This window comes from Colobus angolensis, unplaced genomic scaffold (assembly GCF_000951035.1).
Source record: "Colobus angolensis palliatus isolate OR3802 unplaced genomic scaffold, Cang.pa_1.0 Scaffold422, whole genome shotgun sequence".
Lineage (NCBI taxonomy): Eukaryota > Metazoa > Chordata > Mammalia > Primates > Cercopithecidae > Colobus > Colobus angolensis.
Window position 1 is genome coordinate 1,056,261 of NW_012117622.1, and position 15,600 is coordinate 1,071,860.

Genomic DNA, 15,600 nt, shown 5'->3' on the forward strand with positions numbered 1-15,600 from the left:
ATGGGGTTTCACCATGTTGGCCAGGCTGGTCTCGATCTGCCTGCCTCAGCCTCCCAAAGTGCTGGGATTACAGGTGTGAGCCACTGCACCCGGCCAGCCTCCTCTCTTCTTAAACTACTAATTTTGATGTCTTTGTATTTATTCAGTTTTTATTTTATTTTATTATTATTTTTTTGAGACTGAGTCTCATTCTGTCCCCCAGACTGGAGTGCAGTGACATGATCTTAGCTCACTACAACCTCTGCCTCACAGGTTCAAGCGATTCTCCTGCCTCAGCCTCCCAAGTAGCTGGCATTACAGGCACGTGCCACCACACCTGGCTAATTTTTGTATTTTTAGTAGAAATGGGGTTTCACCATGTTGGCCAGGCTGGTCTCAAGCTCCTGACCTCAAGTGATCTACCCTCCTCCACCTCCCAAAGTGCTGGGATTACAGACATGAGCCACCACGCCTGGGTTGGTGTCTTTTTAAAAAAGTAGCTTCCCCACTGTGCCCTGGATTCCATTCCTTCTCAAAGCCTACTGTACCTGTGTCCCTGCCATCATCCATATATCTATTAGTATATTGCATATAAATAGCTTGAAAAGTGGCTTTGTTTTACAACTGATTTCTACATGATTATCACTGTTTTTGTAATCAAATTCCCACCATCATCTACATTTCTGATTTGTACTTCTTCATCATCTACTATCTCTTTAACCCCTTAAAATCTGGCAAATTTTTTTGGTAAATGGGCTTTGAAATGTTATCACTTTGCTAACTCTACTGGCACCCTCTTCTACCTCAGTCTTTTTGGCATGTTGATGGCATTAAAGCCAATTTTCGAGGAACTGGAAAAGGCTGGTGCACCATTTCCTCTTTGAAAACTTCAAAGTGAACTATAAGTGTGAACTTTAAGTGTGACCTGAAACTACTTCTTGCTTTTACTCATTTCGGGGGGTTGAAAAAGGGGTAGTTGAAGATGGTGGCAAAATCTCCCAATCTTATGTCTCATCTGGCTCCGCTTATATTTGGATGGGATCCAACTTCCTCAGTGTGCTGTAAAATTTCTAAGTAATAAAATCACGCTGCAGTCTTGACATGAATGGTATTCAAATTACACATTATTTTTTAAAAGTTTTGGTGTTTTTTTCCTAAGAGCATGATTCCCTGTAACAGATGATACGTATTAGTAGTTATCAGAAACTTGTAAACATTGTGAAATTTATATGAAATAGACCTTTTCATCACAGAGAATTAAAAACTTCAGACATTTTTGAAGAACTAGCTAAATTAGAAAAATTAATATTAGTAGCAGGGTGTACTGATTGTTTGTTCAGCAGGGCTGTGTTCATAGTCTTGGGGTTTTCTTCATTGCTGTTGGTTTTTGTTTGAAAAAATCCCAACCCTAGCTTTTTTGGAGATATACTGTGTTATTCACCACTAAGCATTGACTTTAAAATTCTGCCAGGCAATCTTTGAGAAGATCTTAAATCCATTGAAAATTGTCTATTATATGGAAAATAATGCATTGAATATCAGATTATATTTCTTGTTTATGCAAATATTTAAATGTACCAGTCACAGACTTGTTTTGTGTCATATTCAGGTTTGTTGGTTGCTAAAGGAAAATATGCTTATTTGGGTATAAGATCACAGAGGCAAATTATTTCAGCATTTAAGAATGATAATTTTCAATTGATCATGGCATGGTAGATCAATTTAAAGCCTAGAACACATTGGTCGTGAGGCTTCCAGGACAAGACAGGTTTGCTTCCTGAGAGAGGAGCAGTGGGATGGGGGACTCATTTCTATTTCCTAGAGCTGCACATGGTAGAGAGGCCAACTGGAGGCAAAGAGTGAGTGACAGGTAGTTCCTGTAGTGTGCTGGGGCCAGCTCCTACCAGCTTACAAGAGCCAATAGTTAAATTTTTAGAAATTTTCCTAAATACCCCTATGATTAAAAATGAAAATATATAAAATCACAGTTAAATAAATGGCATTTACAAAAAAAGTAATACATACTCAGCACTCATTACTTCCAAATATTTTATTATTCTGTACTCTTAAGGTTACTTATGTCTGTTTTATCTGTATGTTGGAAATAGCACAAAATGGTCTGCTTCTGTGAATTTCTTCCCAACTCTACCTTTAGTGGAATCATGTTAGTAGCATGAAATTGGCCATAGTGGGAGTATTTCTACCATGGAAATCAGATTCTCCCGCTCGCCTCCCATCTCCTGGAGAGATGATGGTTAAACATTTACCTGCTCACCACTGGATACTGCCCGAAAGGTGGGAGATTGAGTGACGTGATTTCTTCTCCATAGCACCCTCAAGACTTTAGTAAACTCTGCGAATGTACAGGCTGTATGTTTCCAGCGGACTTTATTTTTTGAGGAAATCAGTGGAATGGCCAACTGCTAGGCTAGGGGAGCATGGGATGAAATTAAGATGACAGGTCAAGGTATATGACACAGGTATAAAAACTACCCTAGTCTACTAGAATAGAGTAGACCATAAGAAATGTTAGGGACTTGTTAAAATTGTGGGAAGAGCTTTATCTTCTAAGGGGCTAAAATGGTGGAGGGTTCAAATTTATTTGAGTTTCTAAGTTATTATGTTCATATGAAATACAACATTTCAGTATATTTAACTTCATTAATCACTTGCTTATTATCAGGAAGTAGATGTTCAACTGAACCTCATAAAAAATGTGCTGTTTAAGAAAGCTCAGGAGTTACAGACTGAGACAATGAAAGAAAAAGCGGTTTTATCAGAAATTGAAGGAACTCGTTCTTCTCTGAAACATCTCAACCATCAGTTACAAAAACTGGATTTTGAAACCTTGAAGCAGCAAGAAATTATGTACAGTCAGGTAGATATCATTTTATGAATATCTTCCATATTGATTTATTACAGTTGTGATGGTCAAGATACACCATGTTCTAATAAAACAAAGAATTCTAAGTACTCTTGTGGAGGACAGACAGATGCTGAAGGTGAGACATCATGTTAGATCAGTAGTAGGGTGAGGGAGCCTTAAAAATTATTTTTTTCCTCTCAGTCTGAAATAAACAGGCAAGAGGAGAGAGAACTCTAGTTAGAGGGAGAACGGTGTTTTAAAGGAACCTGAGACGTTTGCATCCAGAGTAAAACAAAAGAAGGCCTGAGATATCTGAAACTGAGAAAAAGTGTATGTTGATTCTTAGTTATGCACCACCACCCTCACTCCCATGCTAATAGAAGCAATTTTTTTTCAGTTTTTCCTTATTTTGTTCTATTTATGTATTTGTGTTAATGTCTTACTATTCTCCATCTCTACATCTTAATTTTCTCATCTAATACATATTCTTAGTTTTTAAAAATTACAGATGTTAAAATATAATATTAAGAATAATTAATTAGATGTTATTTGAACCTTTCATGGCTAACAATTAGTGACTACCTGTTTTGTATCCCTTAGATAATGTCCCCTCAGAAATCCCAATTCATGTAAATCCAGTGAATTTACTGAGATTCCATCATGGTAGTATGATAAACATCCCCCAATTTTGTCATATTTTCAGAAGATTATTTCTGTGTCTATCATGGACTTTGATTGTTGAGATACAGTTTATTTTTGTTCCTCTTAGAGTGAAAAGGATTTTATCCTGAATTACTGAAAAACTAAAGTGACTTTATTACATGATAATGCCCAGTCCAAACTCATAAGAAAGTATTCACTTTGTTTTTACACTTATAGAAATGCTTCTGTTTGCTTCTTTGTAATAACTTTTTTTTTTTTTAACTGTAACAGGATTTTCACATTCAACAAGTGGAACGGAGAATGTCACGGTTAAAGGGAGAAATTAATTCAGAAGAAAAACAAGCCCTTGAAGCAAAAATTGTTGAACTTAAGAAGTCTTTGGAAGAGAAAAAATCTACATGTGGCCTTTTGGAAACACAGATCAAGAAGCTTCATGTAACTTAGCCAAAATACATTTTATGTTTCAAATATCCTAGTCATTCTGTTTTAAGATATATTCCTAAGACTACTTTGAATAGGGTGATTGCCAGTCTACACACATATATAACAAATGTATGAACAACGTTCTTATTTTTGTACTATTAGTGTGTAATGTTACCATTGATGATGCATTTAGTATATGCTAAATATTGTATGACATGCCTCTAGTATTTTATTTCATATAATTCTTACAAATGTGAGGAAGATACTATTATCTGTTTTAGAGAGTAAGTAATTTGTCCAGGTTATACAGCTAGTACACAGAGAGCTATGATTTGACCCCTCCTGCATTTGACTTCTAAATACTCTTAAAGAGTACACTGTTTAGAACATTGATAAGTTCTAGTTTTCTATTTTATAACTGCCATAAGAAATAACTTGATTGCCCTTTGTCTTTAAAACACCATCTAAAAAGAAACTACTCTTTAATGAGTCAGCAGTTGTTATTCAAATCTTTACTTAGTTATAATATTTGAAATGATTGGATTCTGTTAATAAGGTAAGAATGTCTTCATCTTTAGGAATTTTATTATGTTTATTGTAATATAAAAACTGTGTTAAAGTTTGACTAGAGAGTAAAAGTGAGAGACTGAGCATGGACCTGAATGGGGTGAGAACTTAGCAGGGTCTAAATGTTATTTACCACTGGAAAGACTATTGATGTATCCTCTGGTGGTTATAAAAAGAATTGCCCTATCCTTGAGGGCTGCAAAAGGTGGAGAGGTATTACTTACTTTTTTCTCTTATTTTGAGAAGACAAAATTTTGGTTTGGAGTAGTTTGCAGTCTGATGAAATATTTTAAAATGGTTATCTTTGCTTAGTGGAGAAAAACACTGGTTTTTGGATCAGATAGAACTAGTTTTAAATTTCAAGGCTATACCACTACTACTATTTTAACTTTTCTGAGCTCTAGTTTACTCGTCTATTAAATGGGGGAAAATTATTATTTTAGGACCTTTGGGAGAACTAGAAGCAATTTATATCTTAGCACAATACTTTAGTATGTACACAGTATGTGGTATTGTTTTGATTATTTAGAATATGAAAATATTAATGCTATAGAATGTTAGAGGTATGACTTTGTTCCTTGCCCCTGGCCTGGAGTGTGTCTGTTTTGCTGTGTGGGGATGGTTATAGTTCTTCCCCTTTTGAACTACTCTGACTGCTCCCTCTATCATACCACTGTCAAGTGCTTATGCCTATTCCAACTCTGGTTTTAACAGAGAGATACGTAAATTAATAGAAATGTAAGTGAATTAATAAATTATATTAAAGCTAGTTAGCCTTTGGTCATTATGAAGAGCTGCTCTTTTCAATAGTAGCAACAGATACAGTCATCCTGTATGCCCTCTCACATGCCACTCCATCTAATTTTACATACAGAAACTAGTTTCTTCAGGTTGAAAATCACATTGTTTTAACTCTTTTTCTCAAATTTGATTTTATAAAATCACATTTTTATGCAGCAAATTCCTCTTCTTACTATCTTGCTGAAATCTTAGGTCCCAATACTTCAGAGAAATACAGGCAATTAAAAAGACAGGAGAGGAGGAACTGATGGAGGGAGGAAGAGAGGGAAAGAGATCTTGGAACTGGAAAGTTCAGATTCAGGAAACAAGGGAATAAGAGCACAAACCTTATTCTGGGTTCTGGGTGGAAAGAGAGATATAAATAGGTATAAAACTAGAAAACTGGTATCTGCATATGTATGATCTATTTATGCATATGATGGAATTGGATCTAACCAAACATTTTTCTCTTTAGCAATATGCAGTTTTGTATGTAATTAATAATAGCTGACATTTACAGGGCAGTTCTATGTGTCAAGCACTGTTATACACACGCTTTGACAGTAACATCTTTAATCTTCACAATAATGCAGGAAGGTAGGAACTGTCCTCATCTCCATTTTAGAGATGAGGAAACTGAGGAAGAGTACATCATACTAGGGTCAGATGGCTAGTATGTGATTAAGGCCATCTAATTCTAAGAGCTGGTACTCTTAAACAGCACCCTATGCTTTCTCAGACTGTTGATGTCCTTACTATCTGGGACTTGCATAGACTCAAACAATGAACTCCAGTATGGGAGTGGTGAACCATGTAATGAGCCAGTGTATGCTCCCATCTCCTCATAAATGGCAGTCTCCTAACACAGTCAGCCCTCTGTATCCACAAGCTCCGCATCTGCAGATTCATCCAACTGCAGACTGAAAATACTAAAAAAAAAATGGGTGATTTGCGTCTGTACTGAAAATGTACAGACTTTTTTCTTGTCATTATTCCCTAAATGATGCAGTATAACAACTATTTATATAACATTTACATTTTATTGCATAAGTAATATAAAGATAATTTAAAGTATACAGGAGGATGCGTGTAGATAACATGCAAACACTGCTATTTTATATAAGGGACTTGAACATCCATACCTTTTGGTGGTGGTAGTGCTGTTGTCCTGCAACCAATCCCCAGAGAATACTGAGGGATGACTGTGATTCATTAGGTTGAACTGGAAGTATATATTTCCTAGAATTACTGAACTCATACTAAATCCAAAACATCAATTGATGATAAAAATGAAAATGTTCCTATGTGACTATCCATGTATATTATATTAGAGACATAGCAGGAAGAGAGGTAATAAAACATAGGATTATTGTAAATATCTGAGTATATAATTTAATGTAAGATATATATAATACAGTATGTATTTAATACTTTTGTTAATATTTAAAACATACATTTATATATCTTTTTTCTTTTTGCAGAATGATCTTTATTTTATCAAGAAGTCGTATAGTAAAAACAGTGAAGAAAAACAGTCCCTTATGACCAAAATAAATGAACTAAACCTTTTCGTTGACAGATCAGAGAAAGAACTTGATAAAGCCAAAGCTTTTAAGCAGGTGCAGTAAAATTGTATGCATATATAGTATTGAAAACCATGTTTCCATGTTAATCATAGACAAATGAAAAAATATAGCAAATTAATGAAAAAGAAAATGTCACTATAATCATTATACCCAATATAAACAGTGTTAAGTCTGTTATTTCCCTCCAGTCTTTTAAGAAATTTGGCTTTTTATGTTGTATTAAAAAAATTTCTATACATCATATGTATCTTAAAACATTATTCCTTCAAAAACATTTTTGAGGGCTTTCTATAAGTCCACTGCATGAAGTTACCATAGTGTATTTAACCATCCCCTATTTTTTAGATTTTTGTTTCTTTCCAATGGTTGGCTATTGTAATAGTACTACATGTATAATGTAGTTGTTCAATTAGTTGTTCATTGTATAGTTCTATTCAATTAGTTCCTTTGGATAAATTCCTAGCTATATAATTATGGTTCAGAAAGAAATATTTTTAGTGTCTCAAAACTATTTTTAAGCCCAATTCTCTTCTAGAGGGTACCTACTATTAATATTCCTATCAATAGTGTGTAAGCATTCTATTTTATTCACTACCACTGAGGCTGGATATCCTAATTTAGGAAATTGTTGCCAGTTTGATAGTCAAACATGGTATCTCTTTGTTTTAGTCTGCATTTTTAAAATTGGTGGTTTAAAAATATTTTAATGATAAATTTTCAAACATTTATGTTTAAATAAAAATGTTTAAAACACTTTTCTCTGTTATGTCATGTTCCATACTTTTTTTCTTTGGAGCTCTAGTTTGTATTCTTGGCCCATTTTTCCACTGGGAGGTTTACATATATAAATTATAAAAAATTTTCATATGTAAAAATATTATCTCTGTCATAAATATTGTAAATATTTTCACCATTTACCTTTACATTTTTATGCAGTGTTTGTGACATAAAAGTTTTTTTAAACATCAAATCTTTTAGTTTTATTTTCTTTTTAATTTTTATGCTTAGAAACTTCTTGGTTACACTAAAAATCAGACAAATGTTTACTATTTCTAGTAGTTACATTGATTTCATCTCTTAAGATTTTTCATTCATCTAGAATATATTTTTGGTGCACGTGAGATGTAAGTATCTAATCTCTCCAAATGAAAAGCTATGTTTATGAAACAATAAAATCTTATATTCTGGAGTGTTTTTCTTCTGGGGTTTCTATTCTGAAAATTGATTGATATGTGTACTCTTCTGTCTTAAAATAAAAATATATTTCCACATTATTTTGTGAGATTCAGAGTATAAAAATGGCCATTCATATGGCTTTATGTTTTTTGGATAGTGTAAGTTTAATTTCAGGAATAACTTCTTCCTTTTGTTTTTTATAATAGCAAAGCTTGACTTTAAAATTGAATTATAAAAAAGATTTGGAATAACTATAAACCCTTTTCTTAAAAAAAAAAGGCTAGGACTGTGATCAATTTAATTTTAGCCTTAGTTAATATCTTAGTCAATGGTTAAATTAGAAAAATATATATTTTCAAGTTTTACTTATATAGCCATAAAAGGAAAAATATTTTGGTTTTGCAATAAAAAATAATTTCAATATTTGACCATTTTGTTACGTTGATAGGATTTGATGATAGAGGACAGTCTTTTAAAACTTGAAGTTAAGCGTACTCGAGAAATGCTTCACAGTAAGGCAGAAGAAGTTCTTTCCCTAGAAAAAAGAAAACAGCAATTATACACAGCAATGGAAGAGCGAACTGAAGAAATTAAAGTTCATAAAACAATGCTTGCATCACAAATAAGATATGTTGATCAAGAACGGGAAAACATGAGGTAATTTTTAGTTTTAAAATTGCTGAGGAATTAAAAAAAAAGTGAGGGTGATGTCAGGAGAACTGGCTGTGCATCTTTTTCTTATTCGTTTGAAATGGCTTTTCATACAAGAAAGACATAGGGCGTGTTATAGCCATAAATCTACGCTCTTCTTTTGGTTAATTCTTCATTCTTTAGGCTGTCCCTTTTACATTAAGATCACTCTACTTGGAATTACTTTTTAATGTATGGTTTTTGATAAAGTCCAATAACATGTCTTTTTAAAAATAGATATTCAATAGCTGTATCTATTGAAGTGATTTTACCATAGAGATTTTGTACATCTTTTATAAGATTATTTCTGGATACATGTTTTTTCTTTAATGTTACTGTCAATTTCATTTTTGGTTTGTTGCTGGAAAGTAGAAATGCAGTTAATTTCTGCATATTAAGTATTCAGCAACCTTACTTAACAATCAATCTTGTTCTAACAATCAGTAGATTCTAATTTTCTATAAACTGTATTTCATTTATATTATTTTCAAATAATAATAAGTTTTATTTCTTGCTTCCCAATCTTTATAACTTTTCTTTTTTCCCTAGTTCAATACTGAAGAGCAGTGTTGATTACAGGTATCCTTGTCTTGTTACCTGATCTCAAAGGGAAAGCTTTTGTTGTTTTTGCATTAAGTATAAGGTTTACTGTAGTTTATTTCTATTTTTTAGATATCTTTTACCATATTAAGTGATATCCTATCTATTTTTATCCTTTACTAAGAGGTTATTTTGTTTAATCAAAATGGATGTTGACTTTTATTATATGCTTTCTCAGCACTTATTGACAAGATGTAGCTTCTTCAATCCGTTAATGTGTTTAATCATATTGATCAATTTTTCAGTCAAACCAACCTTACATTCTAGAATAAACCCAACTTGTCTGTTTCATATTGTCTTTTGCATACATCTAGATTTTGTTAGGGAATATTTTAATACAATTTTTGCATCTATGTTCATGTGTACAAATGACCCATAATTCTCCTTGCTCTACTGTCCTTGTCAGGTTATCAGGCTATTAAGGTTATGTCTGCCTTCATAAAATGACTTTTGTGTATTTCTTATTTTTCTGTACATGGAATATGTTTCTAAGAGAGTGGAATTATATCTTTTTTTGTCTTTCAAAGACCTTACTGGAAAAAAAAGCCATTGGGAGCTCGAAGTTTTCTATGGGGGAACATTTTCTTTTTTTTTTGAGACGGAATCTCGCTCTGCCGCCCAGGCTGGAGTGCAGTGGCCGGATCTCAGCTCACTGCAAGCTCCTCCTCCCGGGTTTACGCCATTCTCCTGGCTCAGCCTCCCAAGTAGCTGGGACTACAGGCGCCCGCCTCGTCGCCAGGCTAGTTTTTTGTATTTTTTAGTAGAGACGGGGTTTCACCGTGTTAGCCAGGATGGTCTGGATCTCCTGACCTCGTGATCCGCCCGTCTCGGCCTCCCAAAGTGCTGGGATTACAGGCTTGAGCCACCGCGCCCGGCTTGGGGGAACATTTTCAACTATTGGCTTATATACTGGTTATAGGACAATGCAGATTTTGTATTTATTATTGATTATGTTTTGGTAAATTATATTTTTTCTCTAGGAAAAATTTTCTATATTCAGATTTTCAAATTTGTTGCCAGTTATTTATAATTTATAAATTATAAAGTTGTTTATAATTTTATTATTTAATAGTTGTGGTATTTTTAGAGATGACTTCTTTTATATTCCTGACATTGGTTATTTGTGCATTCTTTTGGGGTAGGATAATTCTCACAAGTTAATCAGTTTTAACATTATTTGGAAAGGATCTGCTCTTATTGATATTTTCTTGCCTTTACTACTTTTTCCTTCTTTTATATGGGTTTTTAATGTTCTTTTCCTAAATTCTTCAGATTCTTAGCTTATTAATTTTCAGCTTTGAAGTCTGAAAAAAAACCCTCTGAGTATTATATTAGCTGCATCCCATAAAAAATTAATATTGCCATTTTTTTCTTTTTTGCCTTTCCTGTCTTTCAGTTGTCATAGACTTTACTTTTTAAACTTTATTGAGGTATACTTGAGATATATAAGTTGCACAGATTTAAAGTGTACATTCGATAGGTTTTGACATATGTAATATACCAGAGAAACCATCACCACCATCAAGATAAAGTATCTGTCACCCCTACAAGTTTCCTTGTACCCCATTGTAATTCCTCCCTTCAGTCCTTCCCCAGTGTTTATCTCTCCAGACAACTGATCTGCTTTTCATCCATATAGTTCGGATTGCATTTTCAAGAGTTTTATGTAAATGGAATCCAATAGTAGGTTTGCCTTTTGTCTGGCTTTTTTCATTCAGCGTAATTATTTTGAAATTCATCCATGTTGTGTATATCAATATACATTCCTTTTTATCAGGGGTTGACACACTTTTTCTCTAAGAGCTAGGTAAGTAACTTACAGTTCCTTGCAGGCCATATGGTCTTTGTTTTATTTTTTAACTTATTCCTAAAATTTTATTTCAATAATTTTTGGAAAACAGGTGGATTTTAGCTACACAGATAAGTTCTGTAGCAGTAATTTCTGAGATTTTGGTGTATCTGAACCCAAGCAGTGTACACTATACTCAAAGTGTAGTCCTTTATCCCTCAGGTCCGTCTCACATTCCACCCCCCACAAGTCCCCAAAGTCCATTTTATCATTTTTATGCTCTTCCATCCTCATAGCTTAGCTCCCGCTTATAAGCGAGAACATAACAATATTTGGTTTTCCATTCCTGAGTTACTTTACTTAGAATAATGGAGTCCAACTCCATCCAAGTTGCTGCAAATGCCATGATTTTGTTTCTTTTTGTGGCTGAGTAGTATTCCATGGTGTATTTTCTTTATCCACTTGTTGGTTGATTGGCATTTAGGCTGCTTCCAGTCATTGTTTTAATAACTCAACTTACTTAACTCTGTCATTGTAGACTGAAAGCAGCCATGACAATATGTCAAAAAATGAGCATGGCTATTTTCCAATAAAACTTTATGAATATTGTAATTTTAAATTTTCATGAAATACAATTCTTTTATTTTTCTAATCACTTAAAAATTTAAAAGTCATTCTTTACTTGTGGGCTATCCAAAAACAGGTGGCAGGCAGGATGGTTTGCTGACCCTGGCTTTCTCTTGTTAAATAGCAGTATTCCATTCCATGTGTTTACTCCAGTTTGTTTGTACATTTACCTGCTGATGGACATTTGAGTTCTTTAAAATTCTTAGCTATATAAACAAAGGTGCTATGAACATACGTGTTCTTGGTATGAATATATGCTTTCTTTTCTCTTGGATACTTAGGAGTAAAATTGCTGGATCATATGATAGGTATATATTTAACTTTTCAGGAAACATTAAGAAATTGCCATGTATTCATTATTTCTGTCTTTCCAGCTTTTCATTGTTTTTACTGAATTTTGTTTTGCCTTTTATTTGGAAAGTAAACATTCTAATTTTAATTATTTTGTTGGTTATTCTTAGATTTAAAAGAAACTTTAATCATTTCTGTATGAATACTGAAAATTGATTAGCTTCTATTATTTTCCCCTTCCTAAAAATACTACTTTTGGCATCTTTTACCTGTTCTTTTCCTCTTCCCATCTTTCACATATTGTTGAAATACTGATGATACTCTCTTGCTATTGTTTTTAATATTATGTCTTTACTTTTTAAAAAACTCCTTAATGTGCACTAAGCTGTAGATCCAAATGTCAGCAATAATTTAAAATTACCTATGTGTTTTGTTTCTTGATTTTTTTTCATGTATCCCTTGTCATCATTCTATTTTCTTGGATTTCATTTCATTTCTTGGAGTATGATTTTGAATGTTTTTTCAAACTGATGTTTTCTGAAACTTTGCAGTCCTTGTATGTTTAATATATATTAATTCTCCTTTAAACTTGAATGACAGAACATTGTAAAACATTGACTACAGTGTTGTTTATGAGAAGTCTGATTATAGTTTAATGAAATTTATCTTGTAGGGAAACTGGGCTTTGTTTTCTTTCTGGAAGCTTTGGGACACTCTATTCTTGGTGTTTCATAATTTTCTTGTATGTTTCTGGGTGTTTTGTCATTTTAAAGTTTCTCTTGCTTTACCCTTCCTGGGTGAACTCTTTCAGTGATTTAAAAAAAAAAAGTCTTAGGTTCAGGGATACACGTGCAGGTTTATTATACAGGTAAACTTGTCATGGGGGTTTGTTATACAGATTATTTCATTACCCAGGTACTAATCCTAGTACCCAATAGTTATTTTTTTTTTGTTTCTATCCCTCCTTTCACCCTCCACCCACCAACAGGTCCCAGTGCCCATTGTTTTCCTCTTTGTGTCCATGAGTTATCATTTAGCTCCCACTTGTAAGTGAGAATGTGCCGTGTTTGGTTTTCTGTTCCTGCATTAGTTTGCTAAGGATAATGGCCTCCAGCTCTATCCATGTTCCCGTGAAACACAGTATCTTATTCTTTTTTATGGCTGCATTGTATTTCATGGTGTATATGTGCCACGTTTTTAAAATCTAATCTGTCACTGATGGGTATTTGCTTGATTCTATGTCTTTGCTACTGTGAATAGTGCTACGATGAACATTTGTGCACATGTGTCTTTATGGTAGAATGACTTATATTCCTTTGGGTATATACCCAGTAATGGGATTCCTGGGTTTAATGATACTTCTGTTTTTAGTTTTTTGAGGAATCACCACATAACTTTCCACAGTGGCTGAACTAATTTACATTCCCAACAATATTGTATAAGCATTCCTTTTTCTCTGCAACCTCACCAGCATGTTATTTTTTTTTGACCTTTTAATGGTAGCCATTGTGATTGGTGTGAGATGGTATCTGTGGTTTTGATTTGCATTTTTCTAATGGTCTATTGAACTTTTCTTCATATGCTTTTTGGCATATGTAGGTCGCCTTTTGAAAAGTGTTCATGTCTTTTGCTCACTTTTTAATATGGTTGTATTTTTTTCTTGTAAATTTGTTTAAGTTCCTTATAGATATTGGATATTAGATCTTTATCAGATGCAGAGCTTGCAAAAATTTTCTCCCATTTTGTAGGTTGTCTGTTTTCTCTGTTGATAGTTTATTTTGCTGTGCAGAAGCTTTTCAGTTTTAATTATATCCATTTGTCACTGTTTTTTTTTTTGTGATTGCTTTTGGCATCTTCATCATGAAATCGCTGCCTTTTTCTCTGTCCAGAATAATATTGCCTAGGTTGTCTTCCAGGGTTTTTATAGTTTTGGGTATTACGTTTAAATATTTTATCCATCTTGATTTTTGTATGTGGTGTAAGAAAGGGGTCCAGTTTCAATCTTCTGCATATGGCTAGCCAGTTATCCCAGCACCATGTACTGAATAACAAATCCATTCCCTATTGATAGTTTTTCTCAGTTTTGTTGAAGATGAGATGGTGGTAGGGATGCAGCCTGATTTCTGCGCTCTCCTGTTGCATTGGTCTGTATGTCTGTTTTCGTACTAGTACCATGTTGTTTTGGTTACTGTAGCCCTGTAGTGTACTTTGAAGTTGGGTAACGTGATGCCTCAAGCTTTGTTATTTTTGTTTAGGATTGCCTTGGCTACTCAGACTCTTTTTTGGTTCCATATGAATTTTAAAATACTTTTTTCCTAGTTCTACAAAAATGTCGTTGGTAGTTTGACAGAAATAGCATTGAATCTGTAAGTTGCTTTGGGCAGTATGGCCATTTTAATATTGATTCTTCCTATCCATGAGAAATCAGCTTTCTGCTGATTTCCTTGAGCAGTGTTTTGTAATTCTCATTGTAGAGATCTTTCACCTCCCTGGTTAGCTGTATTCATAGGTATTTTATTCTTTTTGTGTTGTGTAATGGGATGGCGTTCCTGATTTGGCTATTGGCTTGGCTGTTGTTGGTGTATAGGAATGCTGGTAATTTTTGTATGTTGATTTTGTATCCTGAAACTTTGCTGAAGTTTTCTATCAGCTGAAGCAGCTTTTGGACTGAGACTATGGGGTTTTCTAGATATAGAATTATGTCATCTGCAAACAAGGATTTAGATGCTCTTTCATTCTCTTGCCTGACTGCTCTGTCCAGGACTTCTGATACTATGTTGAGTAAGAGTGGTGAGAGAGGGCATCCTTGTCTTATGCTGGTTTTCAAGAGGAATGCTTCCAGCTTTTCTCCATTTACTATCATATAGGTTTGTCATAGATGGCTCTTACTATTTTTGAGCTATGTTCCTTCAGTACCTAATTTATTGAGAATTTTTAACATGAAGAGGTATTGAATTTTATCAAAAGCCTTTTCTACATCTATTAAGATAATCATGTCATTTTTGTCTTTAGTTCTGTTTATGTGATGAATCAAATTTATTGATTTGTGTATGTTGAACCACTGACAGCTTGCCCCATGCACCCTGAAAAGCCGCAGGCACTCAATGTCAGCCCATGAAAGCAGCCAAAGGGGCTGTACCCTGAAAAGCCACAGAAGCAGAGCTACCCAAGGCCTTGGGAGCCCACCCCATGTATCAGTGTGCCCTGGATGTGAGACATGGAGTCAAAGGAGATTATTCGGGAGCTTTAGTGAGTGCCCTGCCAGGTTTTGGACTTGCATGGGCTTTGTAGCCCCTCTGTTTTGGCCAACTTCTCCAATTTGGAACAGGAACATTTACTCAATGCCTGTACCCCCATTGTATCTTGGAAGCAACTCACTTGTTTTTTATTTTACAGGCTCATAGATGGAAGGGACTTGCTTTGTCTCAGATAAGACTTTGGACTTGGACTTTTGAGTTAATGCTGGAGTGAGTTAAGACTTTGGAGGATTGTTGGGAAAGTATGATTGGTTTTGAAATGTGAGGACATGAGATTTGGGAGGCACCAGGGGCAGAATATGGTTT

General features: G+C 34.1%; 1 protein-coding gene across 1 annotated transcript in view; it reads left to right on the forward strand.

Annotated features, from left to right (window-relative positions):
* Window positions 1-15,600, forward strand: part of CCDC39 (coiled-coil domain containing 39) — a 56,949-nt gene that overhangs the window by 20,760 nt on the left and 20,589 nt on the right. The window contains exons 10-13 of the mRNA XM_011956702.1: window positions 2,663-2,857; window positions 3,779-3,943; window positions 6,760-6,897; window positions 8,489-8,697. Of these exons, the coding sequence (XP_011812092.1) occupies window positions 2,663-2,857; window positions 3,779-3,943; window positions 6,760-6,897; window positions 8,489-8,697 (707 nt within the window). The remainder of the gene's footprint in view (window positions 1-2,662; window positions 2,858-3,778; window positions 3,944-6,759; window positions 6,898-8,488; window positions 8,698-15,600) is intronic.